General features: G+C 39.9%; 1 protein-coding gene across 1 annotated transcript in view; it reads right to left on the bottom strand.

Moving 5' to 3' along the window:
- Positions 1 to 511: 511 nt before the first annotated feature.
- Positions 512 to 23,749, bottom strand: part of BMP3 (bone morphogenetic protein 3) — a gene marked incomplete at its 5' end in the record, with an annotated part of 29,237 nt that continues 5,999 nt past the window's right edge. The window contains 2 exons of the mRNA XM_005857457.2: positions 512 to 4,483; positions 11,090 to 12,000. Of these exons, the coding sequence (XP_005857519.1) occupies positions 4,292 to 4,483; positions 11,090 to 12,000 (1,103 nt within the window). The remainder of the gene's footprint in view (positions 4,484 to 11,089; positions 12,001 to 23,749) is intronic.

Here is a 23,749-nt window from a genome sequence, read left to right on the forward strand (position 1 = left end):
TAACAGAGATAGATTAAATGAGTGAAAATAATAGAAAAGTGTATTTTATTTCTTAACCTCAGGTCACTTTTTGAAAGTGAAAGCCATAGGCCAAAAAAAGGGCCAAATACATCTCAATGATCATATTTATTAAATTTAAATGCTTATCATTAAAAAATAGTAACAATGACTGATTAAATAATGTTATATTTAAAATAGTGAGTCAGGCATCCAGAACCCCCCCCCCCCCCCCCACACACAAAATATCTCCAAGTAGGAAATGTGGAGTTTGTGGTTAGACGAGAGAGAGAGAGAGAGAGAGAGAGAGAGAGAGAGAGAGAGAAAAGAGAGAAATGATTAAAGTTGGACTTCTGAATTTTGGAAGACATCAGGATTTCCCCCGTATGTGTGTATTTCAACGTTATTCCACAGTGTTAATCATGTTATGTTGATAGTAAATTATGATGGACCATTCATGATACTCCATTCATGATATCATTTGAATTTAAAAATGTTCAACTCTGGGGAAATGTTCAGTTAAGCAGTCTTTATTTTCATACTGTATAATAAAAAACTCTCCATTACTGGAGGAAAGAATACAGATCAGCCAAGCTTATACATCAGTAGTGAAGCGTCCTTCACAGTTTCACTGCAATGCGCCCCTTTAGTGGATTTGGCGGGAAAAAAATACAAAAACCAAATTTCATTTTGCATGTAATAACTAGAGTAAAAGAGCTTGTTCTCACCATCTAAGGATGAAAATTATTACCATTATAGGAAGGCAACAATCATTAAATAAATTAAAAGCATCTTTAAAGTTTTTCCATATACATATATAATATATATTTTTTAAATTGCCACTCACTGTACAAGCATTAAATTCTCAACTAAAACATTTACAGAAACTAAGTGGAAAGCTGAGAGGAAGGCTTGGTTCTTAGAAAAGGGAGACCATTTAGTTACCTATAAACTACATTAAAATACAATTCTCAAGGGGAAAAAAGGCTATACAGAGAAGTCAGACCTACCCAAGATTTCCTATTTAATCTCATATTTAATCTTACATATCAGGTGTGCACAGCTGTTCTTTAACCCAACTTTGATTCAACAAGAAGTCAACATTCAAACATTAGTTATGTGTTAGCACAGAAAACAGTGAAAGCAGAAAGACTAAACTGAATTATATAAACTGATTATATAAAATTTTTTTGTCAGACTGATAATGGTATTATGCACATATGATTGTCTATGAAAATATTAAATGGACAAGAAGAGTTTTTCAGAAACATTAAGGTAAAAATCTTATCTTATTGGATATATGATCAGCAGTTAATATGTAGCTAGGTAAATGTAAAAATGGATCTGGAATATTGTAGTTCTGCGATCTGGGGAACCCAATCTTCTAGTTTCAATTCTATAACCCCCAAATCCTGTAATTGTATATTATTTACACAGGTTATGGTAAAAAATACTTTGAAAATACTATATTGACACTGGCAGCTCCTGAATTTGAATTCAAGAGAGTGATTATTGATAAAAAATCATTTTTAAGTGACTGTTTGTACCTGTGTGTCTCACATCTAGAAGTGGGGGTGGTTGGGAGTTGAAATAGAGACAGACAGACAGGGACCAGACAGAGACAAACAGAGATCGGGAGTGAGAGGAGGGTTAGGGGGAGAGACAGAGAGACAGATGCATGACTTAGGAAATGGCATTATACCGTAATTTCTCTTTTCACCACTCCCACTTTTATATCAGGAGACTTATAAAAAGTCTATGTAGTAGTTACACAGACACTAGTACCTAACCAATTGTGAAATAGTCACTTAATTTTCAAACTATTTCAAGTAAATTTTTATTAATTAAAATATTAACTCATTTACTTCAACCCCCACTACTGGAAAGTAATCTTCCTTTATTCTTTGGGACTAAAACGTTTCCTGTTGATACCATAATATGTCCTCAATGTAGTAGTAAAATGATGGTTACGTGGCCACCCAAAAATAACTACTAGTCAAAAACTTTTTTGATTGCCAAGAGACTACCCAAACTCTTTCACTACGATTTGTCATATAAATTGGCCATTTTAGGGCTTAATTAGTAGTAAGTAGGCACCAATTCCAATTAAGAAAGGCAATAAAGAAACATCTGGATAGAAGAAGACTGAGAAGTAATACTGGGAGTTACTAGAGGTTTGGTTGAACTACATCTAGAAAAAACTAATTAAAAACTTCATCAACTCTACCAATGAAACAGAAGTTTTCTTTATTTAAAAATGGTGTGACAGGGATATGGTGGCCACATGCTGGCTTGCTTCTATATATAATTTTGCTTTCAATTTTTTAATAAATTTTTTTAAAAAGTAATTTCATCACCTAGCTCATTTTGAATCTTTAAACTTTATGCTACCAGAACAAACAAATGAACTATAAGCAACATAGTAACTCAAGCTCCAGAACTTAATTTATTATTTAGAACTGGCATGTCTCCTTCACAGAGTTAACACACATGAGCACCAACCTCTGTGAATTCCCAAAGTATCAGAGAGCTGCTTTTCATGGTACTTTTCTTTAAAAGGGTTTCCAATAAGATAGAAGCACCACTTATGCAGGGAATTCCACACTCCCAGCAGTGAGGCAAAGAATGCTTTGCATTTGGTTTATGAACAGAGATATTTGCAGTGTTTTAAAATCTCATGGTCATCCATTAAATGAAATATCTAATATTATAAACCTAAATTTTCAGTACCAGAAGGGCTTTGCAGCTCAGCTAGACAGCCTCTTCATTTTAGACACTAAAGACACATGGCTAACACAGTGTCTTTTACAAAGTAGATGCTTAATAAACATTTATTAAATGATGAACCACCATAGACAGCTATAGTCAGAGACAGAACAAAACTCCTTGTCTTCTAATACTTCACAGCCTCTGAAATAGCTTAGTTGTCTCTCATCAGGTGAGATTCAACTAAGATGAGCATTAATTTAACCACAGATAAAACATCAACAACAATCCATGGGGTGTAACAATTTCTGAATGTTTTCACATTGGTAAATATAGCCAGTGAAAGATTTTTGAGACAATAAACGCGGGCAAAAGTATAAAGGAGAATGTTTTTGACAAATGGAAATGGGAAAAAACACACAAAGTGTTTATATATTTGACTCCCTTTCTTGATGGATAATTTTTAGTGACTTTTGCTAAAGAATAACTTCCACTTCTGAGTCAAATCCTTGGTCCATGTGAAAAAGTCCTTAATGTGGTCGAAGAATGATAATGAACGTGTGATTGCAATTACGTTGTTCACTTAAGGAAATCTCCAATATCCCACAAGTTTTTGAGCCTCAGTATCTATTGATTACTTTATAGCAAGTAAAAGCATAACAAGAGAACTAAAAATTTAATGACTTCAGGAAGGATTTTTGAATTCAATTTAAAAGAACAAATGAAAGCACTTGTGGAAAAGGGGTATAGAAGAGGAATTACATCTGGGTTTTGGAAAATTAGGTTGCTGCTTTCCTTTTCTGGGAGGCCATGAAATGAAAACAACCGTATTTCCAATTAAATGGCTGGGCCAAGTGGTAACTCTCTGCATATGCTCTTGGACCACTCTGTCCTTTTTTGGTAAAGTTCTCATAATTGAATGGTGCTTGCCAGAACATTAAAAAAACAAAGAATCCTGTGTAGACTGAATTATAAAACCATGTTAGGCAAACCTTCCCACAGAGGGCACAGGCACCTGGCAGTGTGCACACACACATGCGTATACACTAACACTCAGCACACACTCTCCACACAACTCGTCACATGATGCCACGTGCAGATAAGCACAGGTAAACAAGAGTCTCAAAAATCCTTACGATAAACATCAAAGCTGATGGGATTATTTAGCACTTACTGAGTTGCTCAGGAATGTAAGGCGATAAGCCTACTTCAAAATACGAAATTATTTTATTCTCTATGAGTCGAGATAAATGATAAGCTATCATTGTTTTTCCAATCTAGTTTCAAAGCCCATTACAAAAATAAATCACCGTGTTCTCTCACATTTCTAAAAACAGTTTGAATGATCATTTTCCTCATGTGGTTGAAAAATAAGAAATAGGTGTCCATATTTACTAAATTTTTGCTTTTAGTTACATTCAGAAACAAATACGGTCCAGTTCTCCTTGGTAGAAATTGTCCGTTTATTTGCTCATTCTCCTTTGACTATTAATAAATCTTTTAGAATAAAATGAGTTGGCAGTGCAAAAAAAAAAGTCCATAAAAATAAACTGATTGAATTAAGCATTCAAATGAGTTCTTTGCCGGGTTATCTGCAAGCACAAGACTCTACTGTCATGTTAGGATATACTTTAAGTACCACATTCTTATTTTCATCAAAGAATAAGATACTGAGCGAGGACATCTTTTCTGGTACACAGCAAGGCTCAGGTATTCCAGGAACGACCCCCACAGCTCTCACTATGCTCTGGATGGTAGCATGATTTGAAGGCTTCAGAGACTAGAAAATAAATCGGAGAAGAACACATAAGTTAAATGAAACAGTTTTTCCACTCCACCCCTCATCATTAAAATGCATACATTATGAATTTCTTTTGACAGTTTAATATAGCCCTGGTATCGTTACACATTCAGCCAGTCTCCTAAGCCACCATCACCAAAGTGGTTATCATTTATTAAGTGCCCGCTACGTATCAGGCATGTTATACGTAGTATCTCTATTCCCACAACAAAGCTAAGATTTCTTACATTTTACAGGTAAAGAAATAGACTCAAGAAGCTTAACTGACATGTCAAAAGTCAAGTAGATAGTAAGTGGTAGAGTGAGGATTTGAATCCAGTTATCTAAGCAAGAATCCTTTAATTAAAAAGAACTTAGTCCCCAAATGGGATTAATATATCCTAGGATGTTTTCAATAATAGGCTTGCAACAAAACCACTTGTTCTAAATCTTATGCTAATCATAAAGAACCCAAAAAGCACCCTATTTAATATTGATGCATTATTGCTACTAGTATAGTGATATTTACACTTTGTTGTTAAAATAAAATAACCATGTCAGGGGACATTGACTTCTTTAATAGTTGCCACCAGGATTAATGAGATGGCGATTACTTCACTATGTAATTGTTCACCTCTCCTTCCAGGCACAAACTGGGGTTAAGAAGACCACACCATTGGCCACTGGGGGTCACTGTTGCACCATGGGTTCACACTTCAATGTGGTAGAGTTAATAATATTTTAAGAGTGGGTCATATCCTAGGGGAATAATTTAGGGGACCTATTTTTCCCATGGATGTCAGAAGTTTGACCAAAGAAGCCTGGGTAAAATCTATTCCTGAGAAAATGCCAAGCGAGACCATTATCATCCATGTGAAACATGTGGTTTTGTTTAGAGAGTGCCATACAGCTCTGCTTAGCACTGAAAGGCAGTCACTTTTCCAAGCCCTGGGTGTTTAGGTACTGCCAGAGCGGTGGGAACTTCATGAGAAATGCCACGCTTTTCAACGTTAGTTCTCCCCAATGTCTTCTTTATGCAGGTGAATCCAGTATTGTTTTAAGCATATTTTAAAACAGAAATTTGGTAACTTGCCAGAGATCACGTGTGAATTCAGGAGTAGGATTTAGGCCAAAACTCTGGCTTTTTAATTCAGGATTTTGAACCATGTTTCTCATGGTTCAGGGGCTCTGCCCCAAAGAATTTGTATTTTTCAATTTCATGCTCCTAAAACTCCCAGTATGAGAAACTGGAAAAAGTTAAAAGGTTAAGGGTATATACAAGTCCAGGGAAAAGCAAATAATATAGAAAGATGGCATACCATATATTTTCTAAAATAATTCTTTTCGTCAGAGAAAGAAGTCTGATTGGTCTCATGCCATCTTTCAATTTTAATGAAAACAGTTACCCATATGTTATACTTCAATGTCATTGTGAATAGGCATAATTTTTTTAAAAATTAGTCTTGATGGGCAACTGTTTCTTACTCTCTCTTCCTAGATATTTTAAGGATGTGCTAAAAAGAAGGCTACCTTTCAATTAATTAGCTTTGCAAAGAAAGCTATTTCCCCTTTAAAGAGAGGAAGTTCATGTTGTTCTATTTGATATGTCATGTGCTCTCCAACATCAATAAAACCTGTGTAATTGACACAAACCGCAGTGGGTATTGTACAATAGAGGTCAATGGGCCACTGTTTATTTCACCAGTATCAGTAATTCCCAAAGAAAACGTTCATAGTCATTTACTTTTCTCTATTGATTTATAGAGAAATCATCCAAACAGCTTATGATAATGCCCCTAAAGAGTTTTTTTTTATTGGATAGGTTTTCCCAACATTATTCTGTTATTGTTAGTGTTTTAATGGCTTTTATAATATTTACATTTCATAGGAAGTGGATCTACTTAAGTAGATGAGGCCTTGCATGATAAACACTGTTCTGCATTGTTATTCCTTGGTGCCTGCGACCGGGCATGCTTTAGGCTGAATAAATACGAAGTGGATGAAAAACTTATAAGAAATAGCATACCCTCCATTTTACCTATTTCTATGGAAATAATTCCCAACAACAAAAACAAAAGGTTCAAGTGACCCGGAGTAGATATGGAAAATATTCATGGGTGTTCCCTAGGAACATTCCTATCCTTTTTAAAACTAACTCACAAGCGATAGATTCAGAAACAGTGAGCAGTCTTTGGTGGGCTCAGGGAATTCAGCTCTAACCCATGATTCTAGGCTGGTATGTCTTATCAGGAACCACTCAGTTTTCCTGGGAGTTTCCCCCTTTTTTTTCTCACTGGGGAATCCTCTGATCAAGCTGCCATTACCAGGAATGATTATGTCACCCACAAAAGATCCATGCAGTAATTTGCTCATCTGAAGCATATGGCCATTCTATCATTTTTGTTTGTTTTTGAGTTCTGTTCATATTTCTCATGACTCTTTATGTAGTTGGGGAAATATATCAATCACAAATGCAAATCTGTGTTATTTCCCTCCCCAGTCTCCCTCACCTCTCCCTTTTAAATTAATTTTAGAGAGAGGAAGGGAGAGAGAGAGAGAGAGAAAGAGAGAGAGAGAGAGATGCATCAATGTGAGAGAGAAACATCAACTGGTTGCCTCCCATCCAGGATCAAACCCACAATGTGAGTGTGTGCCCTGACTGGGAATTGAACCTGCCACTTTTTGGTGCACAGGATGATGCTCCAACCAACTGAGCCCTACCAACCAGGCTCCAGTCTCCCTATTTAATGAGGATGACACATGACTTCATCAGTTTAGGTGATTTCTTTTTGCTTAGGTAACTCAGTACATCAAAAGTTAGGATTTTTAGAATTCATAATTATGAACAGCAGTTGGAATTGGAAAACTCAGGAAATTAATCGAGGGTGTGTTATTGTGAACTCATTATATGTGAATTTTTTTATAGTGTATAGGATGTTTGGTTCAAAGTATATAGATTCTTTGCTGCCTAATTCTGTGTCTTTGCTATTCCTAGCTTTTGCACTATTCCATGCAAAAATAACTTCATTCTTCTAATCCTTGTTGGTTCTCTGGGATCTCTGTCAGCAACAACAGTTCAATCATTTTCATTTGAAATCTCTGTTTTCCATCTTTGGGAAGGTGGTGAGAAGAGAAGCAAAGGCATACGGCTTGGCTTTAGCTACATGGGTATTTTTCATCTCATGGCAGAATTCCAGGGGTCTCTCCCTGGGAGAACAGATTGGCTGTAGGGGCTAGAAATCAGAAAAATCCAAACTGCCATGCCTGCGAATGAAATCTGCAGTGGTCAGGCCCGCTCGCACCTGCCAAGCTGTGTATGATGTCCTGGAGTTGAATTTGATTATAAATGCATTAGCAGGGGAGAGTATGTCATCAGCTACGAGCCTTCATTCCTGACCCGGGCCATGGGGTTTTGCTCCACACTCTTCCAGTCCAGCCCACATGGGTGTGATAGCCCAGAAACTATCTAATTGGAATCAGTGAAAGGGCAAAGCCTGGAATTTGGGAAAGGCAGAACACAGCTGTTCTGAATTACAGAACAGGTTGTCGACTTTTGCAGACACAGAGCCCCGCTGTATAGAGCAGGCTTTCACTCGGGAGGCCACAAAGGAGGAGGGCCAGCAGTCCTGGCCTGGGAGGACTTTTCTCTGGGGCAAAATGTATATCTAAAGTCTGAAAGTTTTTTGGCGCTTCAGTTATTCCACATGTGTTTGCACTGATCTGGTCAGAGACCTGATTTTCCTCTGTTGCTTGGACTATATTTCTATTTAAACAGCTCACTCTGGTGACCGTGTTGGACATTGTGCTGATAACAGCGGCGCTGATTAATTATCCCTAATGGAGCAGCTTCACATTGCTTTATGTTTCCCATCCTTTCGGTGACTGTACCGCTTGAAAGCCACAAAGCCTTAAAGGGAGCCACCAGAATGCTTTACAAGTTCAGCAGATCCACACTAGGTGATGAGAGACTGAGAACTCCATGTAACAGCCAAACTTCCACTCTCTACTTGGCAAAGGGAATCTCAAGCTCAAGGAGAAAACTCCACACTTATCCCTGTTATGTCTCCCTGGAGTTCTGATGCCATTCCAAGTTTTGACAAATATTATGATGGGTTCAGTTGCTGCAATCGATGCTCTCCTGATTCTATTATTCTCCAAAGAAACATTACTGGAAGAGCTCCCGGGCTGTTGAACCCACAGAGAGGATCCTATTTAAGCTTTGTGATGTTTACAAAGGGACTAGAAACAGTTACAAAACTTTCTCTTGTCTGACATCTTTTACTCTCTTGATCCCTTTCCCTGTGGGGTCTTTCTTCAGCCCCTACATGTAATTTTCTGTTCCCCCCAGTCTCAGCAGTGGCCATTAATAATAATATCAGTAGCAAATATTCATGGAGCGCCTACTTTGTGCAAGGTGCTCTAGCATCTCTTTCTTTCACTGTGTTTATTATGTAGACACCGTTATTATTAGTATTTATTATTGTATCCATTTCACAAATGAGAAAACTAACATACTAACACATCTGGTAAGAGGGGGAACCAAGGATTTGACTCTCAAATTTACTTCTCAGAGCGTGACTTCTGGGCCATCAGCATTAGCAATGTCTACGAGCTTGTTAGAAATGCAGAATCATAGGCTCTACCCCAGAGCCACTGGAACAGGTCCTGCATGTTAACATGATCCCCAGGTGAGCTGCAGGCACATTAAGGTTAGGAAGCCCAGCTATGACCAAGCATGTACATTTAATCATTCTGCTGCACTAACATACTTCTCTCCTTAAACATGTCCCCACTATGCTTAACTTAGCCCTCATAAGTGTTTAAATTATTATCCTTTAGGTCACTGAGAACTGTGGTAGACTTCTGCTGAAGCAATAGCAAAGTTTTTGAACAGTTAAAGCAGGCAGAGCCAATAAGAAATGGGGTAATTTGGGGGGATAGAGACCAGGCCAGGTCTCCAGAGTTAGGGGTTGAAAAGTTAACTGACTCCACATTATCATGGCTCCCTAGGCCCTGAAACCCGGAGTCAGGAGGACAGAGAAAAACTCCTTCTCCAGGCTACCCGAGAGCTCACATCTATGAGAGTGAGAGCGGTTATTTGGAAGACTCAGAGGCCCACTTAGAATCAGTCACCCTGGGTTCAGAGACAGATCTTGAATCCATTTCGTCTCTCAACACCACAGAGCAAAGCACTCTGTAGAATACTCAGTGCTGCCTGTTGCATTTGGCACTATCATTGTGTGTTTTAAATGCTTTCCCAGTTCCAACAACGTTTGTTTGATCAGTGAAATGTCCTTTATGAATATTAGGAAAGATAAGGCTATTCTATAATTGTAAAGGTATATAATATTTACTTTGTGTTTGGGTTTACAAAATGTGGAATCTGCAAAAAAAAATTCTTTGGGAAAGTCTTAGAAGATGTAGAAAGCTTGTCCTTCTGACACATTCTAACAAGAAAATGGAATTTCAAGCAAGTTCCTTGCCCTGAGGCTGACATGGCTTCGTTCAATCTGTGGGCCTTTTGCTTTAAGCGTGTGTAGGTTTAGCATCTCAATGATCACAGGAATGAAATATGAACATGCTACTTTAACAGTCTATAAACAGAAGTTGGTTACTCTTTGAGGTAAAGGATTTTTTTCTGCATTCTTATCCAACAGCGAAAGTTGATTCACTTCAAGTTTTGAAAAACAAAACCAAAACCTCTATGCTTCCTCTGAATTCTATTCCTAGAACCACTTTCCATTGTAAAACAGGAATTCAAACTGTGATAAGCTAAGAATGAAAGTGCAGCAACAAGCTTACCTGAAGGCTAGAGGGCCCCACTGTATTTTACTGGCTATAAATTCAAAAAGAACAGTCACTTGAACTTGTGTGCAAGATGGGGGTGGGGCTGGGGAGGCTTCTGAAAATATATTTGTCAGAATACTGAGGACTGATATGATGAAGTACAGACCCCATTGATTGTGAAAGAGACACAGGTAAACTCTGATTGGTTGAAATGAGTCTTGGGAGAAGATCCCAGAGTCACTGTATCCTATTCTTCCTTTCTTTTTGATGTGTATCAGGGAAGCAAATGAATAACCATCTGGTGGATTTCATGAGGTGAGTTTACCTGGCCCAACCCTGATCCTGACTCCTGTGGGAATAATTCATCTCAAAAGAGACTATTTATCAAAAAATATTCTGCATTAGGACATCAATCCAATTAGTCCTTCCATATGTTCCCATGACAACCACTCATTCTCTGAATACCCGCTCCAAGATCAGCCTTCCACCATTTGGGATTTGCTGATTGTAGGCAGGTGTAGATTCACATAGCTGAATAGGCCATGTAGCTGAATATGCACTATGTTTGGAAGCAACATACACACACAAAAATACATATTTTACACATATTTTTCTCATATCCCTCTTTGTACCAATACTGACTTCTTATTAATTTAACAACCATTAAAGAAAAACAAAGCATAGCCATATTACCTATTACACTTTAGAATGCAATAAATAAGCACCCAGGTGCCTATTCAAATGAAAACACACAACTTAGTCGATGTGTCTTGATGACTCTATGGAAATAGGAAGAACAGGACAAAGAACAATGGCTACCTTTGGCATGGGGAATTGGCATGCTCCCGAGCAATAATAGGCGTCAAAAGACTTGGGGGAGATAATCCATTCACTCCAGCCAATATCCGCAAAGTCCACCTTAAGGTATCGCCTGGCACAATTTCGAGGTTCAATCCATTGCTTTCTTCTTGCCTTCTTCAGGGTCTGTTCATCAAACTGGAGCGTCTGGCTCTTCTGGTGAGGTCCCTTTCTCTGTTTCTTCTTGTTCTTACTCTTCTCAGGGGGCTGAGTCTGAAGGGTCTTGTATGGCTTTCTCTCCTCCCATACCCCATCCTCCTTATACTGATATTCTGCCCCAGGAAGCTCATTGTTCTGCAAAGGGAGCAGGACCCCAGTAGAACGCTTCTTCCTCTGTTTCATAGAAAGGGCAGCCCTAATATGGCTATCTAATTTGGGCACAGCTCCAGTGGGAAAATTTCGGTGACCTTGTAAGCTTGATACCACACTCTCCGGCTCAGAAATGGCAGCATCATTGGCATATACCAAGATATAAGGGTCAGGAAAGGATAACATCTCCTTTGGCAGCTGGTGTCCTTTGGAGGTTATGTTAAATCCTAAGAGGAACTCCTCACTTTCCTTAGCCTTCCTCAAGAGTTGAGTGATGTCTTTAGACAGCCAAGACACAAGGTCTCGATGAGGTCTGCCCACGTCTGCCGAAAGATGACCCAGGAGTTGACTTTGGTCTCTGTTGGATTTGAGGATCCATGCAGTGATATCAATCTGAATATGTTTCCTCGGAGCATGATGTGAGCATCTTCTTGATCCTGGACAACTCAGGCTGATGTTAATCAGCTCTCCAATATAGAAATACAGTGCGGCAGATAAAATGTTTTCAGACTTGGTTAAAGAAGTCAGGTTAAAAATATGCAGTCCCTTGCTTTCAAGGTTTCCTAGGAAGGAAAAAAAAAAGAGAGTAAACAGGAGCAAACAGGACCCTTGCCTCACACCATGTATAAAAATTCACTCAAGATGAATTAATGACCTAAATATAAGAGCTATGATCATGAAATTCTTAGAAGAAGACAAAAAGGTAAACTCTTCATGGCCTTGGATTTGGAGATGGATTCTTAGATATGACACTGAAAGGGCAAGAACCAAATGGAAAAAAATAGATAAATTGATAAAATAGATAAACTAGACTTCATCAAAATTAAATTAAAAACTTTTGTGTGTCCTAGGACATTATTAAGGAAGTCTGTACAACCTATAGAATGGAGAAAATGTTTTGAAATCATATAACTGATTAAATATAGTATCAGAATATATAAATTACAACTCAACAACAAAAAGTCAAACAAGAAGGGACCATGGAAGCAATGTGAAGTGGCAGTTCCTCCCAGGTAAACCCTCTGAACCTGTCACCAAAGCCCCCTTTTCTCTGACTTCTTAGTGAGCCAAAGCAGCCCCACCTAATCCCTCTCCTGTTACCTTAGGCCCTTCCTTGTTTCACTGTCCTCAGCTTTAATAAATGCCCTCTAAAATTCACCTGGACTCCTTTTGTGAACTTTTTTCTGCTCAAAGTCAAGAACCCATACACTACTGGTCCACCCCAGGGAGACCTTCTAAGGGTCAGGTCCCCTTTCCAGTAACCCTCCTCTGGACCATCCAGAAGGCATGCACCCTGTCTTACCCATTGTAGACTTTGGACCTCAACAACTGTGAAACAATACATTTGTGTTGTTTTAAATTAAAAAAAAATTCAAACAGAACAATAAAAATGGACAAAGGAATTGGATAGACATTTCTATTCAGAAGATCTATAGTGGGCCAACAAGCACATGAAAAGATGCTCAACATCAGTAGTAGTTATTAGGAAAATGTAAATCAAAACCACAATGTGGTACCATTTGACACATACTAGGCTGGTTATAATAATAAAAAACAAAATAACAAGTGTTAGCAAGGATGTGGAGAAGCTGGAATCCGTTTACATTGCTGGATGGAATGTAAAATGCTTCACCTGCTGTGGAAAATGGTTTGGCAGTTCTTCAAAAAGTTATTCATACAAATATCATGTACCCCCACAATTCCTCTTCTAGGTATATAGCCAAAATAATTAAAAACAGGTACTCAAACAAGTACATGTACATGCATGTTTATAATAGGAGAATGGCAAGGAAAGAAACAGAACTGTTTCTGATGAGTATATCCATACAATGGAATATTATTTAGCCATATAAAGGAATGATACATGCTACTGTGTAGGTGAGACTTGAAAACATTATGGTAAATGAAAGAAGCCAGAAATAAAAGGTGGCGTATGATTCTATTTATATGAAATATCCAGAATGGGTAAATCCATGAGGTGGAATGCAGATTGGTGTTTGCCAGAAGCTGGAGGTGTGGAAGAATGGGGAAATTGCTTAATGGGTGTGGGGTTTTGCTTTGGAATGATAGAAACATTTGGAAATTAGATAGACTTGGTGGTTGCACAACTTTGTGAAAGTATCAAATGCCATTAAATTGTGTTTTATCAACTATCTTTTATATATTTAAACAACTTGGTTTAGCATTATTATTATTATAACTAGGGACCCAATGCACGAATTTGTGCACCTTGAAAGGAACTGTGGGCTGAGTGGCTATGGTGGGCACAGGGGCGGGTCTTGGCCCATCCTCCACACCCCCACCCTGCCCCTCCCACTGCGGCCCCTGGTTCCCTGTCTGCTGGCAGCCCTGCTCCTGCTGTTCCCGCTGCCACCACAAACACCAGCTGATGGCGCCAACCCCACTCTCACCTGCTGATGATGAGGAGCAATTGGGGTCGGCGCCAGCAGCAGCTGCGAGTAGCGGCTGCTGCCCCGACTGCCCCTCAGGAGCAGGGGGAGGTGGAGAAGCCCTCAGGGACAATCGGGGCCATCAGTTGCCACTCACACCCACTGACTGCGCCAAGTGATCGAGGGCCGGCGCCAGGCACCAGCAGCAGGTGCAAGCAGTGGCTCTGGTGCTGGCAGCAGATGTGAGCACCAGGTGGGACCATGGTGTGTGTGAGCAAATAATTTTTGGTAACCACCAGAGGCTCACCATGATGACAGTTACCAGTGCCCTGCCTTGGTCTGGAGCCCCTGCTAACCTGCTTCACCATCTCGCCGTGGCCGACGCCTGCCATGTTCTGCATGTGCCCCCTAGTGGTCAGCGCACATCATAGCAACCAGTTGTTCAGTTGTTTGGTTATTCCACTGTTCAGTCTATTAGCCTTTTATTATATAGGATGATATTGCCTCTGCCCTCCCTCAGGGGAGACATTTGCCATGATCATTTCCCCTTTAAAATTTTTATTTGTTTGTTTGTTTATTTATTTATTTATTTATTTATTATTTAATTCATCACCCACCACCCTCCCCTTTGGCAACCACCACCTTATTCTCTATATCTATGCATCTGTTTCTGTTTTATTTTGTTTATTCATTTGTTTTGGTTTTATAGATTCCATATATATAAGTGAAATCATATGGTATTTGTCTTTTTCTGCCTGACTTATTTCATAGCATAATACCCTCTAGGTCCATCCATGTTGTTATAAATGGCAAGATAACATTCTTTTTTATTGCTAAGTGATCTCCTATTGTGTATATATCACCATTGATTATGAGGCTACCAAGAACTCTTCCTATAAGTTTGGCACAGTATTGTAGTAGTGCAGTATTGTAATTATCTGAGGCAGCCTCATTACAAGCACTGGTGGAATGAGACTCACCTTAATTCAAGTCCTGGTTAGCAACTTTAGACAAGCTGGTGTGCTCATTTATAAAATGGAGACAGTACCTACCTCTCCTGTCATTAGAATTAAATGAGATGTGTGTAAAGCAGTTTAAAAAAGTCTAATAAGTGTTTCTTAAATATAAATTACTAGAGGCCCAGTGCACAAAATTCGTGCACTGGGGGGTTGTGTCCCTCAGCCCAGCCTACACTCTCTCCAATCTGGGACCCCTCGGGATGTCTGACATCCCTCTCACAATCCAGGACTGCTGGCTTCCAAATGCTCACCTGCCTGCCTGCCTGATTTCCCCTAACTGTTTCTGCCTGCCAGCCTGATCACCCCCTAACCACTCACTTGCCAGTATGATCGACGCCTAACTGCTTCCCTGCCAGCCCGATGGCCCCCAACTGCCCTCCCCTGCCAGCTCGGTCGTCCCCAATTGCCCTCCCCTGCTGGCCCATTGCCCCTAACTTCCCTCCCTTGCCAGCCCTGTCCTCCCAAACTGCCCTCCCCTGCTGGCCCTGTCCTCCCATACTGCCCTCCCCTGCTGGCCTGGTCACCCCTAACTGCCCTTCCCTGCAGGCCTCATACCCCCCAACTGCCCTTCCCTGCTGACCTGGTCGCCCACAACTGGCTGTGGGCACCACCATCTTTGAGGGCGTGACAGTCAATTAGCATATTCCCTCCTTATTGGCTGTGGGTGCCGCCATCTTTGCAATGTTGTGAGGGTCAATTAGCATATTCCCTCTTTATTAGATAGGATTGTTGTCATTAGTGTTGGTTTAACTGTATTATGGGGATATCTTCTACCTGCCACATAAACATTAGTCTGCAGGATAACAGCAGGTAAGCAAGACCATATATATCAATATTCAGATAACATATCTGAAAAATAAGCTAAACATTCAAAAGTGTCATAAAGAATTAATGCTGCTTAGAGTTTGTCTAAAGATTATGACATTCCATGAATGTAAGATAATTAAACTGGTCAATTGCATTTCCAATTCTTCAAATCCAAAAGTGAGAGCATGTAAGAGAGTAGGAGATTGATTAGTGTGGACAGAAGTTGGTTTCTTCTCTTAAGACCGTCTAGAGGTTAGACTCAAGAATCCAGTCCTGGGATGGGTCGCAGAGCCCCTCCTCTGTGCACTTGTTCCATATACATATTTGTTTCAGAAACATACACGCAACCATGAAATTATGTTCTTGATCAAAAACATATTTCAGTAAAAACAAAATATTTTTATAAAGACGTGGAAGCTTAAAATGAGTTCATTGAGTCCCCAAGCACAAGGGAAGTGCAATGAGAAATCTATTTCACTCATTTTTAACCTTGTTTGAAGGGAAAAGGAGGAAACTGCCATTTGTGCACATGTGTATACACCATGACACCAGGATAATATTTTACAGACCTCCATGGCATCGGGGTTGTTCAGAGACTCTGGTCTTAATTCAGACCAGTCACCATAGCATATAGTTTTATCCAAACTTTGTGTAGCAGATGGACATTTAAAGTGGAAGGAAGAGAATTCAGTCTAAGAATGTGGCAATTGAATAGTTGCCAAACAAACACCAGGGCAGGGAAGAAATGAACTCTGAGGGGCATGGGCAGTAGTGTCTTCATGGGTAAATTAATGGTGATCCTTTCCCCCACATTTTGCTTCAAAATGTTTCCTTCTTTCAAACATGTTTCCAGACACCTTGTGACCGGCTATTAACCCGCCTCCACCCCTGTGTCTAATCTTCAGTATCTTCCCACAAATGTCTCCGAAATCTGAGACATGGCCTCTTCTGATGGTTTTCATTTTAATGTAGAACATTGTTTTGAAGTTAAAACCCTATAGCCCAGTCCCAACTCCACCTTGCCCAATTGCTGTCATCAGGCAAATAACCTAAGCTCTTGAAGTCTCAGTTTGCTCACCTGTAAAATGAGTACAGTAGTATCAACTGCAGAGTTGTGAGAAGAAATTGAAAGAATGCAGGTATAGCACATAGCATGTAAAAAAAAATGCAATGAGTGTTAGCTAGCCAGAACTATACTGCTCAGTATCAGTGATTAGCCACTTAAAGTCAAATTGAGACGTTTTGTAAGTATAAAATACACACTGGATTCAGACGACTTAGTACAAATTGAATGTAAAATATCACATGAATCTATTTCATATTGAATACATGTTGAAATGATATTTGGATGTACTGAGTTCAATATTGTGAGTATGTTAATTTATAATAAGACTAGAGGTCTGGTGCACGACATTTGTTCATTCAGGGGGAGGGGGGTCCCTCAGCCCAGCTTGCACCCTTTAGCAGTCTGGGAGCCCTTAGGGGATATCCAACTGATGGCTAAGCTGCACTTGGACATCCTTAGTGCTGCCGTGGAGGTGGAAGAGGCTCCCACCACCACTGCTGTGCTGAGCGGCACTCCCCCTGTGGGAGCACATTGACCACCAAGGGATAGCTCCTGCATTGAGCGTCTGCCCCCTGGTGGTCAGTGCACATCATAGTGACCAGTCATTCTACCGTTCGGTTGATTTGCATATTACCCTTTTATTATCTATACTAGAGGCCCTATGCACTAAATTCGTGCAAGGTGCTCGGCCGCCACCACTGCCGTGGCTTCATCCGGAAGGATGTCGGTCTAATTAGCATATTACACTTTTATTATTATAGATATATAAAAGCCAAGTGATTGGAACAACCAGAACAACCAGTTGCTATGACAAGCACTGCGGCTGGCCAACCGGCCTGATCAGGGGGCGGCCCCTCCCCCAGGCTGGCCCCGGCCAAATTGGGGGCAGGGCTGGCCGGCCAACCTCCCGCATCCCCTCCCCCCACCAGCCTGGCCCAATCAGCCCCCATGGGTGCTGGCTGGACCACACCCATGCATGAATTCGTGCACCGGGCCTCTAGTATAGGCTATATGTATATTTGGTCTTCCTCCCTTTTCTGGCACAGAGCTCCTAAAACACTTGGAATTTCCTCAGTGTTGAGAACCATAAGGTGTCTTTTGTTATGTGAATGAGGTGACTTTAGGAGGTCAGATAAAGCTCTAGTCTGGTTGCCAGGGGAACCAACCCAGTGGTTAAAGGATTAGAACTTCTAGTCCTACTCCCTGATCTATATGGGGAGGAGAAAGGACCCGGAGGTTGAAGTTATCACCATTGGTTGATGATTCATCAATCATGCTTATATAATGAAGCCTCCATAAACCCTCCAAAAAAACAGGGTTTGGAGAGCTTCCAGATTGGTGAACACGTGAATATTTGGGGAGAAAGGGTTATAAAAGCCTCCAGTTATGTAGCCAGTTGGTCAGAAATATAGGTAACAACCTGGACTTGCATTTAGTGGAGGGTGGTCTTGTGGGACAGAGCCCTTTCTGTGGAATCCGATGCTGTCTCCAGGTATATAGCATCAGAATTGAGTTGATTTCTCACAGGCCCTGCTTATTGGTGTGGGGAACCCTTCCCCCTTCAGAATTGGGTGCAGAACATTTTAAATATATTAAAATTAATTTATCCTGTTGCTTTTCATATTTTTAAATGTGGCCACCAAAATTTAAAAATTACATATGTGGCTTGGATTTGTGGCTTAAATTAAATTTCCATTGGACAGTGGTTGTCTAGAATAACCACCAGTTTTAGTAGTCATATAGTCCAAAGGGAAAAAAAGGTCATATTTTTTTACCCCAAAGACAGTGAAAAATTGGAATTTTGCTAACCATGAATATGTAAACCAAAAAGTAAATTGGACAAAAAATTCCCTTCTTGGAATGCAACATACTTTCCTTATCAAAGACTTATTAGATAAAGATAATATTGGTGATTACTTTTTAATTTTTCTTCCAGTAACACCTAATTGGTTCCATCTGCAACCGAAAGCCTAAGACCAACAAACTGCTCTAAAATGAAGTTAAATGGGTCATTTAGCAATAGTGCTTTCATGGCATAGAGATTATATACCCAGCTTTGTGTTATCTGTATATTACACACAAACATTCACTACAACCAACAACAGGAACCAAAGCAAAACAAATGTTTCACTTAACAAATATGAGTTTTGTACTACTGGTGCTGGAACCTGGGCTGGGTCTCGGGGCTACACAAATGCCAGCTGCTACCCACATTGTAAATTAATAAGCAATATGCAGGTAGCTATGCCATGATGATGTTACTTGCTGTCAAAGGTGTTAACTATGTTCTTACAGCACAGAGGAGGGAGCAATGAACTTTGCCCATTAAGAAGAGGAACTTTGCTCATACCCAGGGAGGAGGTAATTCTGAACCAGACTTTTAAGAATGAAGGAAAAAGGGAGTGTTGGGGAGGGAATGGAAGGAGCACATTCTAATAGTATGCAATGCTGGATATCTGGGAATTCTTGCATAAGCAATATTTCCAATGTTTTGAATAGAAACTTAGAAAAATATTCTGTGTTAACCTAGTTACTTGAAGTCATAACAGACATCTAAGCTGCCTACATTCAGAAAAGGAATGATCAATAAACATTTAGCTCCTAAAATAAGGTGTCCTATGCCCAGCACTTGATGCCTTTGCTCCCCCTATTTCCACCCAAGATAGGGGGCTCACTATCTCTGCCTGTTCTAGATTCCCTCCTCCCCACTTTTTAAAACAAGAAGCTTGAAATCTCAACCATTCCACAAAACATTCCTTGATTTCTCTAACTTTAAAGCACTTAAGTTCTGTGCAAGTCAATGTTCTTTCCCTCAAAACAACCCAACAAATACTTAGTATTTACAATGGACAAAAACATTACTGTGAGAGTTTCATGGATTTGATCAAATGAGTATGGAGGTATAAATAAGAGTGAGAACATACCTCCCTGCAAGGAAAAATATGCAATAATATCTATTCAGTTACAGTGGGGCCTTGACTTACGAGTTTAATTCGTTCCGAGACTGAGCTCCTTAAGGAGCTCAGTCTCGGAACGAATTAAACTCGTAAGTCAAGGCCCCACTGTATTCTCATTATTTTTTTTATTTTTGGGGTATGCTATTTTAACTTTTCAAATGAGTATCTTCCCATACTCAGTAAGTAGAGTTTTGCCATAGGCTTCTCTCTTCCCCATGAGTTGTAGCATAGATATCTATGTTTAAACAGTGAATTAAAAATGCGTCAGTGTTCACTTTTTCTATTCTTCTGATATATATTCATTTGGAATTATTGAATCTGAAACCTGAGGTATAATTTTTGATTAATAAGAACAAAGTGACATGATAATAATATAAACAAATGGTTTTTATCAGGTTACAAAATAATAGCTGATGCATTTTTAAGCTGTTTATAGTCTTTGGGTACTAGGAAACATTAACTGTATACCACACCAATCCAATAATATCTAGAGTTACATACTTAATTCTGGGTGCTCTCATTTTAACTAGGTTATTATAGAAGAGACTAAATAGGCAGGTTATCAAGATACTGAAGAGTCTAGAAATGTCTGTACAAGTTTGAGTTGCCAAAATAGAAAATCATGGACTAGAGGAAAGAAAGATTTAACAATGGCATGAGAATTGTTTGCAAATACTTGAGGGGCTTCCTGCCAAGATATTAGGGCTCCCCTTTCCAGTGTCAAAGATGAGAATGAGATATAAAGGTGATAGTTGAAGGGAGGAAAAATCCAAGCCAATACAAGTCATGATTTTCTCAGTGTCTAGCTTGATATTGAGACCCTTCTGTGGGACTGGGAGATAGATGGTCATAATTCAGGACTATTACAGGAAGATGTCCTTATGGTAAGGAGGGTGTGAGAGGTGAACCTCATATATCCCTTGCAAAGAACTACAAAGGGCTTGATTTCCAGTTCCTCCCAAAGAAATATTTTTGATGCCAAAATATAACTACCAATAGGTGGTGCTGTTTTCTCAGTTTGCTGGCACTGACACAAGCTTGGATTTTCCTTGTTGGGGATACATCTACTGCAATCTATTTAGGATTTGCCATGGCAAATATAATCTGATTTTGAATCTTCTAGAGTTGTAATATCTGTGAATTGAAAAGGGGTTTAGAAGTCAGGCGAGTTTCTGAACAAGCCCTACTCCCCTTTGCACACCTGTTAGGACTCTGTACCTGCTGCTGCTTCTCCCTGACATGCCATCATCCACCTTTGCTCTCCTTGAATTCCAGATTTGTCTTGTAAGACAAAGCGCAGGCTCTACCTCTTAAAGCAAGCTTGTCATGACAACCCAAGCCTTCCGTTCAGACCCTGCCTCATTACCATTTTCATCATAGTGTTGCTCCTTCCCAAGACCATAAACTCCTTAAAGACAAGGCCCTGTAGTAATTAACCCCAGACTCTTCAGCCCCTAGCACAGGGCTTAACTCTTAAGCTGTGCTCAGTAAGTGCTTCTTTCATGAATAAACAACTTCTAATTATAGAGAGGCAAAATCAAAGGAACATAGAAGTTAGCCAGTTAGCTAGCAATGGATTTTGGAGAGGAACCCAGGTCTTCTGTTACCTATTTGGATTTTTTTTAGGAGTTTGATTACTGAATAAAGACAGAACATTTATTTGTTTTCATCTGAAAACAAAATACCTGCATCCAATGACCCAAGGCCTCATCGAGGAAACTAACTTAGACCAGCCGGTCATACCCTTGCAACAGTTTGGCAACTCTGGGGAGTGGGGTGGGGGTGGGGGACAGCTTAGGTGGTGCCCAGGGAGTCGTAAGTGGAAGTTCATCTTCGTGCTGGCCCACACAGAACGTTTTCAAAAGGAATTAGAACATACAATGGAAAGCTTTCTATGTAAAGTTTGATTTTAAAACAAATAGACTAAATGAAATCTTGATGATTACTTAAATCCCCAGGGAGCAGGGAAAACATTTCAGTCATTCAGAAAATATGTTATGAAGAACAAATTTTCCCCTACTTCTTTCTCTAAACTAAGTATAGATGCCAGAAAGGCCAGGGGTGCCTAGGACAGGGCCATATACAACCACCATCCCGGGCAAAATACTTGCTGCAGGTTACTGGGTCAAGACTACAGTTTCTTTCTGCCACCCTCAGCTTTTGGGCAAAGGCAAGGTGGAGTGTTTCTAAATAGAACACCAAGTCATACATTTCTGTTTATCCTGCAGAGTCCCAGTCAAATGACTGAGTTTTATGGGACCTCAAAACAACCATTCTCTATGTCCTAAGTAAACCATGGCCAAAGATGATATAATGTATGTTTTTCTAAAATGGCAAAATATCCATCAATCAGTTTATCTTCTCTTAGCCTCCATCCAAGGGCATTCCTAGACTGTGAGCTCTCAGAGGGCAGACCTATGTCCTATAAATCTTTGAACTTCTAATTTTTTTTTTTTGCACAGAATAGAGCATTTATACTCTGGAGAATATTTGTTAAACTTGTTGAATGAACAAATGTGTAAACTTACTTAATTCAAAAGTGTTTCCTACTTCGCACCAAAGTGAAAACACTTTCAAGTAGCTTCAAGCTCCAAAAGTCAGCAAAAGCCCTTCTTGGGTATAAGTACAGTGTGGAGTTTCCTTTCCGTTCATTAGAAAAGAAGGATTATTAGAACTGTGTATACAAAGTAGAATAGTATTTCCATTCAACATATACATGGTAAAATGCCTCGTGAGAAATTCTCTCATGACAAATTTGTTTTTAAAAAATTCTTTGCTTGGCTGACAGCTTTTCTACTGTCTCTTCTTATCTAGTTCCTTCAACAGCTAATTCAGCTCAACTGCAATATTTACTGAGAGGCTGCTATGTAGCAGACAATGCCAGGTCCTCAGGATACAAGAATGAGACTTGCTTTATAGGCCCCCATTCCCATCATCCTCTCTCTAGCCAATTGATTAGACTCCAAACTCTCCGCAGCTGTGGAAGCAGGGCAAGAAGTCTTGATTGACTTACTCTAAGGCAGCTGTTCTCAACCTGTGGGTTGCGACCCCTTTGGCGGTCGAACGACCCTTTCACAGGGGTCGCCTAAGACCATCCTGCATATCAGATATTTACATTACGATTCATAACAGTAGCAACATTACAGTTATGAAGTAGCAACGAAAATAATTTTATGGTTGGGTCACAACATGAGGAACTGTATTTAAAGAGCCAGAAGGTTGAGAACCACTGCTCTAAGGCCTCCCCAGGGCCCAAACTGTCATAAGTACAGTTATATACCTTCCAAAGTGAAAGATGCTTACCATTATGTAATTTCATAAACCACTTGTTCATGGGAAGACCCACTAAAAGGGCCAGGACTCACATGTTCACCAATCTTAACGTTCAGACGCTAGTTATGATAGGATACCCAAAACTCCAGGAACATGAGCTTAGAGCAGTGCATCTTAAACATGCATCAGAATCACCTTGATGGCTTATTCAAACAGAGACTTCTGTGCCCCACCTCCCAAGTTTCATCAGTTGGTCCTGGGTGGGCTGGGAAATTTCTACCAAATTCCCAGGTGATGCTGATGTTGCTAATCTAGAGACCATACTTTTGAAACAACTAACTTCAAGAAATCACCATAAAAAATTGCAACCCTGCTCCACTCAGCCACCGAGACCAGGACAGAAAGAATAACTTCTTGAATGTAGGTTTGGGATGGCATAGATTGGATTACAAGAGGACTGCCACCTCTTTCTATTTACATTGCCACGATGATATACCTTTTGGGCTCCAAACAATTGCACATTAGCAACATTTTAGGTATGTTTAAGGTTTTGTGGGGAATGACAATCTCTCAAAATATTAAGACTACCTCACTTAGGCTTCTAAACTTTTAGGGCATTTTCACATTCATTTTCTCAATTGAGTTTCACCATCACAATTGAGTGGCACAGTAGGTATGGCTTAGCCCTAGGAATATTAGATGACTTTATCAATTAGCAGGTCAGCCAAAATTAGCATTGAGATCTCTTAACTCTTAGCCTAAGCAGTGGGTCGGCAAACTCATTAGTCAACAGAGCCAAA

The sequence above is a fragment of the Myotis brandtii genome, unplaced genomic scaffold (assembly GCF_000412655.1).
Source record: "Myotis brandtii unplaced genomic scaffold, ASM41265v1 scaffold111, whole genome shotgun sequence".
NCBI classification, from domain to species: Eukaryota; Metazoa; Chordata; class Mammalia; order Chiroptera; family Vespertilionidae; genus Myotis; species Myotis brandtii.